This window comes from Ranitomeya variabilis, chromosome 2 (genome assembly GCF_051348905.1).
Source record: "Ranitomeya variabilis isolate aRanVar5 chromosome 2, aRanVar5.hap1, whole genome shotgun sequence".
Classification (NCBI taxonomy): Eukaryota; Metazoa; Chordata; class Amphibia; order Anura; family Dendrobatidae; genus Ranitomeya; species Ranitomeya variabilis.
The window spans coordinates 458,358,592-458,372,708 of record NC_135233.1 but is presented as its reverse complement, the minus strand read 5'-3'; the positions used below and the strand labels follow the sequence as shown (position 1 = coordinate 458,372,708).

Here is a 14,117-nt window from a genome sequence, read left to right as displayed (position 1 = left end):
TACGTCTATTTTGCCATTACAGCCGAGGGCCTAAAAGATGGTTCCCAGACCTGTCATGGCTAGATGCCTAAAAATGAATGGGTAATATTTGGTTGCCCAGAGTCACTTGTGCAGGTGGACAATAGGTACCTCAGACCGCCACTGCTTGGAGCTGCAGGACCCACACATATCCCGGGCAAACATTGGCACAAACGAGTCCATAAAGTTATAGGGGAACCTCAGCATATGATTATAGTTAGCTCATCTCAAAGAGACACTTACGTTGGACTGATAAGTTCCTCGGACATCCTTGAATCCCCCATTGTGCTTCAATATTGCCAACTGCGGCAAAAGCCCAGCATGAATTACAATTTCCCTGAAAAGCATGAAGGGGAGATTTACACAGGAAAGTTACAGTTTTGTAGGAGTATTTGGTTGTTTCTTTCCAGTTGGAGAACTGGTAAAAAAAAAAAGAAGTACGATAACATCTGGCTTAGACGATAAAAACCTCAACTTGTGCCCTGAGACCCCAACAGTGGACCCTTCGAACAATGGTTTGTCTGAGAATCTGCGGAAGTTGAAAGCTCATTTCCTCTTCATCCCGACCAAGAATAATGTACAGTAGAATCCTACATTAGTCACTTTGAGAAAGTACAAAAACCAGAGTGGGAAGATGTAAATTGAGACCTTAGTTTCTAATGTTAAAAGACAAAAAAATGGACACTTGTAAGGGTGTGACAGGGACAGTCATATGCCTCTTGCCCTGAAGATAACGTTCATGAGTAATGTGGTTTTATTGTGCATAGAACCTTATAGGCATGAAGGTGCACAGTTAATGTGTTGTAATGTGATAAATGTATAACGTTCCTTATGTGTAACATATAGGGAATACCTAGGGTTACGTATAGGACATAGGTATAGCTAGAGCATCAGGCATAGGTTAGGAAAGGGAAAGGTGCAGTTGTGGGAACATTAGATACAGGAAGTAGGAAGTAAGATGCACAGGATAGAAACAGTTAAACATTCGGGAACAGCCCCAACATGGGAAGAGTTAGTTAATAAGGTGAGCACTTCCTGCTTTAGATAAAATGAGAGATTAGCTTGAGAGGAGAGATAGCAGTAGTTCAAGGCCAGAGGACTGGAGGGCACAAAGGGCATGGGCTGTTTAACAACATGAGAACGTCAGCCACAAACTTCAGTGAATATTCCTGGAACATCCGGCTCCTACGGCCCAACCAGGGCACTGAGAAGTGTGCCTTACTATCTTCCTATGAGAGGAAGCTGGATGGGGCATCACATATGGGAGTTCAGACAGGACTCATGGAAGCTGCGGAGCCAGATAGAATATCCCAGGGACTGGAGATGCCAGTGAGGAAAGGGATAGCTCAGGGCGAGCGAACAGCAGAAATAAAAACGTGCTGTGTTATGGACCTTGAGAATGGAAAAGATTGCTTGCTTCAATATGATGAAAATGGACAGATAAGTTATCTTGTCTTTTATCAAACGAAATGGGTGTCCCCTGATGTGTATGCGGCGGTTCCTGAAGTTGAAGAACCGGTGACAGCGTAGGCCTGAGACCAAAACGTGAGTTTTATGCACCACACTTATATTACAGGAGAATTGGGACATTGTTTATTTGTGGGGTGCCAGGGTGAGGGAGAACAGAAGCCACTCGCCCATGACTACCGCCCTGTGTACCTTACTGCATTTCTTTTACGCTTTTACACTACTAATGTCGCTTAGCATACCGACACATCTGTATGCAGGACATGCCACCAACCTGTTGGGATACATGATCTGAATATTGAACTGCAACATGTCCCACAAAAAAAACAAGCCCTCGAATGGATATGTTAACGAGAAAATGAAAAAGTTATTGCTCTTATAAGAAGGATATCAAAAACGAAATTAAAAAAATGAAATATTGTCCAGGCAAAATTGGGTTTAAGAAAAGTACAACATAGCAGCCCCAGTTACTAGGTAAAACGGTCTGCAGCTATCATTATAGGCACAGAGCTCATATGGACACTGTATAAAGAGACTGAGGTGGCAGAAGCCGCAAAATACCATTTCTGCCTTCTCTTGTGGGGGCTTTTCATGCCTCACTGTTGGGTGTGGGTGCCATACAGTCGTTATTCTAGAGCACTGAAAAACCATGCAGTTCTATCTAGACTATGGCTGATTAGTGACAATCATAAAAAGCCATAAGGGATTTATAATGTAATGTGGTATTATTAATCCTATTAAGGGCGAAGTCTGATGAGAATATAAATCGGACCAAGATAGGACCACAGTGCACGGACTGGCCGGCGGTTTCCCGACCCGAGTGTGACAGCCTCATAAACTATCATGCTCCTGTCGAGAGAGCTGCTGGCCAGTCCGTGCATTGCAGTCCTATCTCGGGCCGATTTATACAGTCGTCTGACTAATATACCCAATATACCCATCCAAATTAACCTACGCATCCTTTTTATTTCACTCGGAATAATCATAGTATATATATATATATATATATATATATATATATGTGTGTGTATATATATATATATATATATATATATATATATATATATATATATATATATAGTAATTAACACTTCTACATCCTGAAGATAATCCTCAAACTGTTCAAAGGTATCAAGATCACAACAAGGGATATAGTAAAGAAGTAAATCCTTAAAACCTATGAAACTTTGAAATATACTTTTATTATAGTACTGTATATGACATTTCCATAATATAAGTTTTGAATTCTTACCTGATTTTTAACTTCAGAAATGACACCATTTTTTCTCCAGTCTTTATCTCGTGGAAATGTAGTTACTGCTGTTTTTTGCTTGATGTGGGGTAATTTCATAGCAACATTCAAGCTATTAGTCCTGAATTCTTCAGCTGTTAGAATAGAATCGAGAGGGCATTTTATTCTAACACTGTACACTGGGCATAGGCAGAAAGCTGCCAATCAGTGATCAGGATTACACAGGGCTCGTTGACTAGATGACACAAGGCAGCTAGTCTTGTAGTGATAATCTCTTGGTGATAAAACACTGATTTTATTGACATAGCAGCATACAGCTTAGTAAGTACACATCACTGGAATCAGAATTTCTGTCCCTACTTTATGCTACACACAGTTTACATAGCAAAAACCTTCTGACAGATTCCCTTTAAATACTATTTATGGTGTTACGCAAGGAATAGCATTACATATCGATTCTCTAGCTCCACCTGGTGCTTGCAAGATGGCTTTCAATGAGTGATTTTTATCATTGTGCTGAGATTTCTGTAGCTAAAGTTATTTTGTTTCCTTTTTGTTTGTCTATTTTGTTTTTCCTATAGATAATGGGTTTCACATTATGTGCATATTCCTTAATGTTTTGCCTGAGCTTTTCCTTAGGTTTTAAGAAATGAATATGGGATTTCTCCCAGGCTCGTAGATGCAAACCTTGAGGCTTTATATCCATTGAAGATGTTCGGTTGGGAAAATTCGCCTGCAGCACCACGGTAAAACGGTGAGATGACAACTCACTAAAATTATGTTCATTTAACCCTTCATAAACTCAATCAGGATCTACGACACTGTCCCTACCACATGGAATCAATGTACCAGAAGTAGTGAAACAAATATGATGACTTTTCAATTTGGCAGATTTATCGAATTTTGCCAGGAAATTTGATTTGCATCAAATTTATTCTTTACGAATCCAACGTGTCTTACCCTAATTCGAGTTTCCAGGGGCTAAAACTTAGGGTGAAAAAATAAATACTCCCTTATCCCCAGCAATCATCTTGTTCACCCATCTTCATGGCCCAGTCTTCATTCACATGTCATGGTACTCAATAAGCCTTGCAATGTCAAAACCTTTTGAGACCCGTGGAGTGAAGAAGACTTGTGACCTCAGTGAAGACCATACAGGAATGATCAAACAGAGAGCTGCACGGAAGTCTAGGGAGAGGTGAGTATTCTTTTTTTTGTTTTAATTTTACCTCCATCTCAAATGGTGTCACTTTGATGGATCCATGGGATTTGGAATACAAAAAAAAGTCAGATTTTGCCGAATCCAATTTTTTTGTGATATTCGAGATTAAATCAATTTGTCTTGGAAGCAACTGGGTCGTGTCTAATTAGAAATCTTGCAGAGTTCTCCATAAATGTGCTAAACAAATAAAAAACATTACAAGTAGCATTATTGGGCTTACAAGATTTTAGATATTAATTCTTCATGGGGCCGTAATGCAATTTCTGTAAGTCTTTTCATCTCCCATGTACCATTTTAAGGGCTGAGTATTCTTATTTGGCAGAAAGGTATGAGGATCTGCGTGTGACTGTTCTCGTAGCCCTACTAATGTCCTGGTAGATCTCCAAGTTAGAAAAGCAATGTTCCACCTCACTTTAGAAATTGAAATCAATGAACAGATTGGTTAGATGTGTTGGGCAGCTATGTCTATTTTTCCTGACCTTGCCATAGGTGCCGGGAGTCATATTGATGACTTACCCAGAGCTTAGCTCTCAGGCATCATAATGGCCCAGTGGTTAGCGCTGCTGCTTTCCAATGCTGGTGTCCTGGGTTCAACTCTGCAAAGGGGCATTGGAGTGCCTCCAAATTTTTGGCAGCCCTTGCATTTTCTGCATAGGCAAACAGTATGGGAGACCCACTTCCTAATATTGGGAACATTGCTTTTAGGAAGCCCTCCTGTACGTCTCTTCAAAGGAGTATTGGGGTGCGTCCAAATTTTGGGCAGCCCTGCCACTCACTGCATACGCAATAACAGTATAGGAGACCCACTGTTTAATAATGGGAACAACAAAGCATAGCCGGCTGATAGCTCTCTAAGAATAGTGAGGGCTGACTGCTGGCCTTATAAGAATACTAAAGGCCGCCTGATGGCCCTATAAAAATAGGATCTGTGACTTTCAGAGTCCCTCCATCATAAATGAAACAGGATGTGTCTGATAATGTGTCACACACCACATGGCCAAATAAGGTTGTGAAATGTTAAAATTACATTTCCCAGTGAATGCATTTGTCTTGGTTGAAAGCAATGCTAAAGTTCAAAAACGTATCAAAAAACGCTATGTGTGAACATAGCCCAAGGTGTGGAGAAGAATTTTTGTTTTTGGTTATTTATTTTGCCTTATATACAAGTCATTACCCTGGAAAAGATGCTCCTTACCATATTTCCCAGGAAAATCCATTTTGGTTTCGTTTTTGTATGTTTTATTGTGAGTCTGTAAAAGTGGCATAAGGCTCTGACAGCATTGTTCACAGCAGTGACCTGGGAGTCAGAAATGCTTCCAGGGGTCTTCCCAAGCTGTTCCCATGTCATTTGAGCACTGTACCCATAGATTTCTGCAATTTCTAGTCCCTCTTCAGACCGCTGGGGGGGTGTCACCGGAAAAATGCTCGAGTTTCCCATAGACTTACATTTGGCTCGTTGCTCGGGTCGAGCACCCGAGCATTCCAAATTGCTCGACCTGAGCATTTTAGTGCTTACCCATCACTAATGATGAGAACTAGATGAACATCCAGCCAGAAAGAGGAGAACCCCAAGTTTGAGGGTAATTATCATATATCCCAAGAATCAGTGTGTAATTATTCTGTTCTGTAATTGTCAGCATCATTACTCCCTATTCAAGGTATCAGTGTCATTACCCTGTACCCAAAGTGTTAGTGTCATTATGCTGTAACCCAAGTGTCAGTGTCATTATGTGCTGTTTGGAGGAGGGAAAATGAAGCATACACTGAAAGGAACACCCTGCCTACAGTGAAGCATGGCGGGGGGCTTGGGGATGTCTACAGTGAAGCATAGTGGGAGCTTATTTCCTACAGTGATGCATGGTGGTGGCTGGGTGATGCTTATAGTGTAGCACAGTGACAGTTGCCGGGTAATACAGTGGCTGTTGCCAGCTAGTACAGTGGCTCAGTGATTAGCACTGGAGTGATTGGTTCAACTCTGACCAACAATAATGAGATTCCACCTCTCAGGTACACTTCAGTAATTAAAAACAATTAAGTGATTTGATGCCTTGGGCATCTAGCTTTCTTTTTCATGATCTTGCCATTGCTGGTAGTCATATTGATAACCTACCTATAAATAATCTCCTGAGCAGCATGGTGGCTCAGTGGTTAGTAATGTCGTTGAAGTCATGGGTTCAACTCGGACAGAGCACGCTGAGATTCCACCTCTCAAGCACAATTTAAAAATTGAAGAGAGTGGCTGCAATGGGAACTAGTTTCTCTTTTCACAACCTTCTCATAGGTGTTGGAAGTCATTTTCATGACTTAGCCAGTAAACAGCTCTTGGACAGCACGGTGGCTGGGGGGTTATGTTGGCAGTGGATTAATCTGTGTACAGTCCAGCTGTTCAACAGTGAAGATATATTTATTCATGAACAAAGATAACGCGGCTTACAACTGGTATTTCTTACAGCTCGGGATCTTAGCATCTCGTCTGCCAGCTTGTAAAGTGAAAGCAGAATGTGCTCCAGCTACACACAGTGTGAACAGTGAGCGAGGACGTCCTGGTACACTTTTTTTTTTATTTTTAGACAATGTATTATTGACAATATAACACTATTGTTGGAGACAGAGCCTCATGCACCAATAAACAGTAGTACATAGTAGTTGTAATATGTGCAATAATAAACATTGTTCCAACAGGTTAGCATTGTAGGTTTCCATTGCTCGGGTTATTGGTTCAAATCTAACCAAAGGGCTGAAATTCAGTCCTGGAATTTGAAATCACACAGGCCCATGTTGTCCCCATCCCCATGAACCAGATGGGGTATATTACTAATATTACCCTGGATGGAGGAAAGGAAGATTTTCTACAAGACCAATATTTCTAATGATACCCGTGGCCTGCTGGGGTAAGTGACGGAGTCAGCAACTTTGTGCGCCATCACAACTCTTAACAGTATGGGTATCTTGAGAACACTGATTCTGTTAACAACGTAGCAGAGAAGGCAGCCCATGACCAGACAGGCCCTTCTGGCATTTGCCAGAATTGCCAGATTGCCTGTCTGGCCCTTGATGATAGCATACCTGTGAGGTCACTGAACTGTGTCACCCCATATTGGGCTGTTCCCAGTTCTTCTCTTTGTAAACGTTCTGCTTCCTTCATGTTTTTGGAAAATACAGACAGTCTGTACTCGTACTCTGTGAACAGAAATAAATCAATTAGAGATTTGCATAAGTTGATTTGATGAATTGTTGGAGTAAGATGTGCCAAATGCATTAAGAAATGCCTCTTCATGAATTTGGTGCATCTTAAAACTGCCATGTGCTCTTGTCAGATACATTACTCCAGCTTGCATTCTTGTGGTGTAAATTGTGAAGAGTTTGTCTGGCAGACTTTGCCGTATCCTGTTCTGCTTCATCTTTGCTCACTTTGGCAAAGCTCGGTGTTATAAGTCAAAAGTAGCAAAATTTTAGGGCAAAAGATTTACCACTTTTTATGGGTTTTTACACCAGATCTCCTTGATTAATTGAGCAGTAACAGTTGATGTATTGAACTGCTTGGCCATCCCCAGGGTACACCGAGAACCTATACTTGGTTTGAATAATCAATTTGTGCTGCAGACCCCCTTTAAATTAGAAAATTGACAGCTTTAGCTAGAGCTTACTTCCAATATTTGCTCTATCCTGGTCCAGCATCTAGCTCAGGCCTCCATGGAACCATCAGGTCAGTGTTTACTCCTGCACTGGCAATATTGGTATATATCAATTCCACAGAGACACTGGCAGACCCGACGCCAACATCACTGGAACTGGTATTTTTATTGTACAAGGGGGTCTACTTCATTTTAAAAAAAGGACAGCCCATGTAATGAGGAACCCCTTTAAAATAGAGCTATATAAATCCAAATTGTTTAACTTTCCTGCGTGCACTTGCTGGCAGAAACCATGTGTACGTTTTTAGCAAAGACCAAAGAATAAAGATATATTTTAACCCTACAGCCCAATTTGTTGGCATGTTTTTTTAGCAACTTTTTTACTATCAGCTAATTTAGTAACTTAACTATTAGGCCGGCGTCACACTCAGCGTAAGACAATACGGTCCGTGTTTTTACGGCCGTAATACGGCCGTAATACGGAGAAATGTTCCCAAAATAGTGGTCCGTATGTCATCCGTAGGCAGGGTGTGTCAGCGTATTTTGCGCATGGCATCCTCCGTATATAGTCCGTATGGCATCCGTACTGCAATATTTTCTCGCAGGCTTGCAAAACCGACATCCAATGGATTTATGGGCTCAAATGTTCGTTAAAACATATATACAGTATATATATACACTCACCGGCCACTTTATTAGGTACACCTGTCCAACTTCTTGTTAACACTTAATTTCTAATCAGCCAATCACATGGCGGCAACTCAGTGCATTTAGGCATGTAGACATGGTCAAGACAATCTCCTGCAGTTCAAACCGAGCATCAGTATGGGGAAGAAAGGTGATTTGAGTGCCTTTGAACGTGGCATGGTTGTTGGTGCCAGAAGGGCTGGTCTGAGTATTTCAGAAACTGCTGATCTACTGGGATTTTCACGCACAACCATCTCTAGGGTTTACAGAGAATGGTCCGAAAAAGAAAAAAAATCCAGTGAGCGGCAGTTCTGTGGGCGGAAATGCCTTGTTGATGCCAGAGGTCAGAGGAGAATGGGCAGACTGGTTCGAGCTGATAGAAAGGCAACAGTGACTCAAATCGCCACCCGTTACAACCAAGGTAGGCCTAAGAGCATCTCTGAACGCACAGTGCGTCGAACTTTGAGGCATATGGGCTACAGCAGCAGAAGACCACACCGGGTACCACTCCTTTCAGCTAAGAACAGGAAACTGAGGCTACAATTTGTACAAGCTCATCGAAATTGGACAGTAGAAGATTGGAAAAACGTTGCTTGGTCTGATGAGTCTCGATTTCTGCTGCGACATTCGGATGGTAGGGTCAGAATTTGGCGTAAACAACATGAAAGCATGGATCCATCCTGCCTTGTATGGAGCATCTTTGGGATGTGCAGCCGACAAATCTGCGGCAACTGTGTGATGCCATCATGTCAATATGGACCAAAATCTCTGAGGAATGCTTCCAGCACCTTGTTGAATCTATGCCACGAAGAATTGAGGCAGTTCTGAAGGCAAAAGGGGGTCCAACCCGTTACTAGCATGGTGTACCTAATAAAGTGGCCGGTGAGTGTATATTCTGTATTTATATTTAATTCAGCGCGATATATGTGAAAAGCCGGTAATTCAATTGCCGGCTTTTCATTTCTCCTGCACAAACCCGACATGATATGAGACATGGTTACATACAGTAAACCATCTCATATCCCCCTTTTTTTGCATATTCCACACTACTAATGTTAGTATTGTGTATGTGCAAAATTTGGTTGCTGTAGCTGCTAAAATAAAGGGTTAAATGGCGGAAAAAATTGGCGTGGGCTCCCGCGCAATTTTCTCCGCCAGAATGGTAAAGCCAGTGACTGAGGGCAGATATTAATAGCCTAGAGAGGGTCCATGGTTATTGGCCCCCCCTGGCTACAAACATCTGCCCCCAGCCACCCCAGAAAAGGCACATCTGGAAGATGCGCCTATTCTGGCACTTGGCCACTCTCTTCCCACTCCCGTGTAGCGGTGGGATATGGGGTAATGAAGGGTTAATGTCACCTTGCTATTGTAAGGTGACATTAAGCCAGGTTAATAATGGAGAGGCGTCAATTATGTCACCTATCCATTATTAATCCAATAGTACGAAATGGTTAATAAAACACACACACACATTATTAAAAATTAATTTAATGAAATAAACACACCGGTTGTTTTAATATTTTATTGCTCTCTCAATCCACCTGAAGACCCTCGCTTGGCAAAATAATAAACCCACAATATACATACCATCCGAGGATCTGTCAGGTCCCACGATGTAAATCCTTCTGAAGGGGTTAAATCATTTTACAGCCAGGAGCTGCGCTAAAGCACTCGCTCGTGCCTGTAATCCCCGGGTGCTGAAAGGAAAGCTGGGTGATCTGTACTTACATTGAGCTGCGGTATATGTCTCAATGACATATATATATATATATATATATATATATATATACTGTATATATGTTTTAACGAACATTTGAGCACATAAATCCATTAGATGTCGGTTTTGCAAGCCTGCGAGAAAATATCGCAGTACGGATGCCATACGGATTACATACGGAGGATGCCATGCGCAAAATACGCTGACACACCCTGCCTACGGATGACATACGGACCACTATTTTTGGGGACTTTTCTGCGTATTACGGCCGTAAAAAACGGACCGTATTGTCTTACGCCTAGTGTGACGCCGGCCTTAGTATGTAATAGTTATACCTTGCATGTATAAGGTTTTACATGTTTTTTTCCATTGTTATTTCCTTAATTTGTCGATAAACACATGTTTAAAGCCACTTACGTTTAATTTTTCTGCTCTATTTTCTTACATTACAACTCATGAGGGTCTGGAATTTACCTGATCAGTAAGCGACATGACTTGAATTTAATGAAAACAGGGCAAAAATAAAAATTGCAGGAGCATAAATCTAAAAAAAATAGCTCAGTAAAAGGATTGAGGGCCACATATTAAATGCAAGGTGGGGATGGGGTTTACATTTTGCTTTCTTTGCAAAAGGTCAACATAAAAATGTGAAAGTACCCTTGAAGAGTGCAATTTCACTTATAAAATTTTCCACCGAAAATGAAAAATGCTCAATGATGTGTATAACTGGTTAGAACTGTGGTTTCACTATGAATCAATTGTAATAAACATAAAACCAGCTACATATTAAAATATAATTTGTAAGGGAGGGTCCACATCACCACGGCTCCATTTCAACCTAAACAAATTGGGTTTAGCTCTTATTTTTCTACAAACTAAAATATATATATATATATATATATATATATATATATATATATATATATACAGTGCCTACAAGTAGTATTCAACCCCCTGCAGATTTAGCAGGTTTACACATTTGGAATTAACTTGGCATTGTGACATTTGGACTGTAGATCAGCCTGGAAGTGTGAAATGCACTGCAGCAAAAAAGAATGTTATTTCTTTGTTTATTTATTTTTTTAAATTGTGAAAAGTGTTTTCAGAGGGTCATTTATTATTCAACCCCTCAACCCCCCAGAATTCTGTTTGGTTCCCCTAAAGTATTAAGAAGTAGTTCAGGCACAAAGAACAATGAGCTTCACATGTTTGGATTAGTTATCTCTTTTTCCAGCCTTCTGACTATTTAAGACCCTCCCCAAACTTGTGAACAGCACTCAAACATGGTCAACATGGGAAAGACAAAGGAGCATTCCAAGGCCATCAGAGACAAGATCGTGGAGGGTCACAAGGCTGGCAAGGGGTACAAAACCCTTTCCAAGGAGTTGGGCCTACCTGTCTCCACTGTTGGGAGCATCATCCGGAAGTGGAAGGCTTATGGAACTACTGTTAGCCTTCCACGGCCTGGACAGCCTTTGAAAGTTTCCTCCCGTGCCGAGGCCAGGCTTGTCCGAAGAGTCAAGGCTAACCCAAGGACAACAAGGAAGGAGCTCCGGGAAGATCTCATGGCAGTGGGGACATTGGTTTCAGTCAATACCATAAGTAACGTACTCCACCGCAATGGTCTCCGTTCCAGACGAGCCCGTAAGGTACCTTTACTTTCAAAGCGTCATGTCAAGGCTCGTCTACAGTTTGCTCATGATCACTTGGAGGACTCTGAGACTGACTGGTTCAATGTTCTCTGGTCTGATGAGACCAAGATCGAGATATTTGGTGCCAACCACACACGTGACGTTTGGAGACTGGATGGCACTGCATACGACCCCAAGAATACCATCCCTACAGTCAAGCATGGTGGTGGCAGCATCATGCTGTGGGGCTGTTTCTCAGCCAAGGGGCCTGGCCATCTGGTCCGCATCCATGGGAAGATGGATAGCACGGCCTACCTGGAGATTTTGGCAAAGAACCTCCGCTCCTCCATCAAGGATCTTAAGATGGGTCGTCATTTCATCTTCCAACAAGACAACGACCCAAAGCACACAGCCAAGAAAACCAAGGCCTGGTTCAAGAGGCAAAAAATCAAGGTGTTGCAGTGGCCTAGTCAGTCTCCTGACCTTAACCCAATTGAAAACTTGTGGAAGGAGCTCAAGATTAAAGTCCACATGAGACACCCAAAGAACCTAGATAACTTGGAGAAGATCTGCATGGAGGAGTGGGCCAAGATAACTCCAGAGACCTGTGCCGGCCTGATCAGGTCTTATAAAAGACGATTATTAGCTGTAATTGCAAACAAAGGTTATTCCACAAAATATTAAACCTAGGGGTTGAATAATAATTGACCCACACTTTTATGTTTAAAATTTATAAAAATTTAACTGAGCAACAAAACTTTTTGGTTTGTAAGATTTATGCATCTGTTAATAAATCCTGCTCTTGTTTGAAGTTTGAAGGCTCTAACTTATTTGCATCTTATTAAACCTGCTAAATCTGCAGGGGGTTGAATACTACTTGTAGGCACTGTATATATATATATAATTCAAACCACTGGCAAACAATAATAATCAAAACCCTTGCAAAGTTCAATTGCTGGAGAAAGAAAAAAGTAAAAAAATGACAGCACAATTTTTTTTTACAAAGTTCTGAATATTTTAAAACCTCCAAAATAAGAAAAATGTAAAACTATGTAAGCTGGGTATTGCCATAATCACACTGACCTGTGGCATTTTCACTGTATAATAAACAGCAGAAAAATAAAACTAAAAAAAACAGTGGCAGAATTAAGTTCTTTTCAACCTGATTTGAACTTTTTTGCTGTAACAGAAGTAGAAAAATTGACTATTAAACACATTGAATATCCAAGTCATTAAGTTTCAAGCATGTACTCCACAAGTGATATCCAATAATGAACCAAAAAAAGATGCAACTTATAACTGAGCTCCAATGCAAAATTTAGAAAAGGTCCTCTAAGCCACCACAAATCAGTTAGAATACAGATTTCCACATATGGGGGAAACGCCAGAGCCTCTGCACCCATTTTTACTATGGCACTGTACCATACATCTTACCTTGGGAACTTTTGTAAATCTTCCTAAATTTTTGCATAAATTTAGAAAATTGCATCTGAAATGAAATAACAGCAGAGGTCAACAGATGTATGGGTAGAATTCATCAGATACTATGGAATTATAGTCTTTATGTCAAGCAAAAATATAAAAATTGCATTATGACAATTTTCCATAAGTATTGGTAAAGTTGGTAATCACCATTTCAAAATTTGCAGAACCCGATTCTGAAAAAATAACAGCTAGAGCACAGAGTCCAAAGATAAAATACATCTTCAGTCATCTAATTTACAATCTGGGGGAGAATCAAAGTGATAATGGTTTTATATTGCTTAGTGAATGTGAAAGTGAATGCCTATTTCTAAAAGAAACCACATTAAGTGGAAACACCAAGAGCCCAACATGTGAAAGAAACAAGCGGTTCAGGTATAAAAAGATAATTATGTTCCATTGTCTAGATCTGTAAAATGACCATATGACCATAAATGGAGAATAGCGAACCAATTCACAGCCTAAAATGCTATCTGTGGTACTGCATAATATACAAAAATCATCCAAATTTACAGAGACAAAAAATGTTTTATTAAGCTATACTCAATAAAAATGAAAATCAAGAAGCAATGAAAGCAAGAGGCGGTCGATGACAGACACAAAATAATGAAGATAAGAAGACAATGCAAAGACAATGGCCAGATGATGTAAGGTCAAAACGCGCGTCGGGGAAAGTGGTGACACATTTTATTTTTGGGTATGTCTGACTGTAATGCATCCTTATCTCTTTACTATTGATTTCATTTTGTGTTTTACATTGCACTATTTGTGTGCACTACATTGCACTAAATTCGTATAGATCTGTCAGTAGTGGTTACTCTTCATATTGTCTTCTTATTTTCATTATTTACAATCACAATAGGGGAGGGACTGGAGTAGGATTGTGCCAAATTTTGAGACCTTTTAAATCAATTGATAAATTTGTCGTAAATCAAAAAGTCACTAATTGAGAGGTATTCATGCCAAAAAACTATTATGAATTGGGCCCTATGTCTTTTAAAGCTTG

At 40.6% G+C, this 14,117-nt stretch overlaps 1 protein-coding gene across 1 annotated transcript in view; it reads right to left on the bottom strand.

Moving 5' to 3' along the window:
• Nucleotides 1–13,325, bottom strand: part of LOC143809588 (cathepsin W-like) — a 34,612-nt gene extending 21,287 nt beyond the window's left edge. Inside the window, exons 1-5 of the mRNA XM_077292632.1 lie at nt 13,262–13,325; nt 13,064–13,118; nt 7,026–7,139; nt 2,738–2,871; nt 262–355 (exon numbers count right to left, since the gene is read on the bottom strand). Of these exons, the coding sequence (XP_077148747.1) occupies nt 262–355; nt 2,738–2,871; nt 7,026–7,139; nt 13,064–13,118; nt 13,262–13,264 (400 nt within the window). The 5' untranslated portion in view covers nt 13,265–13,325. The remainder of the gene's footprint in view (nt 1–261; nt 356–2,737; nt 2,872–7,025; nt 7,140–13,063; nt 13,119–13,261) is intronic.
• Between the last annotated feature and the right edge of the window lie 792 nt (nt 13,326–14,117).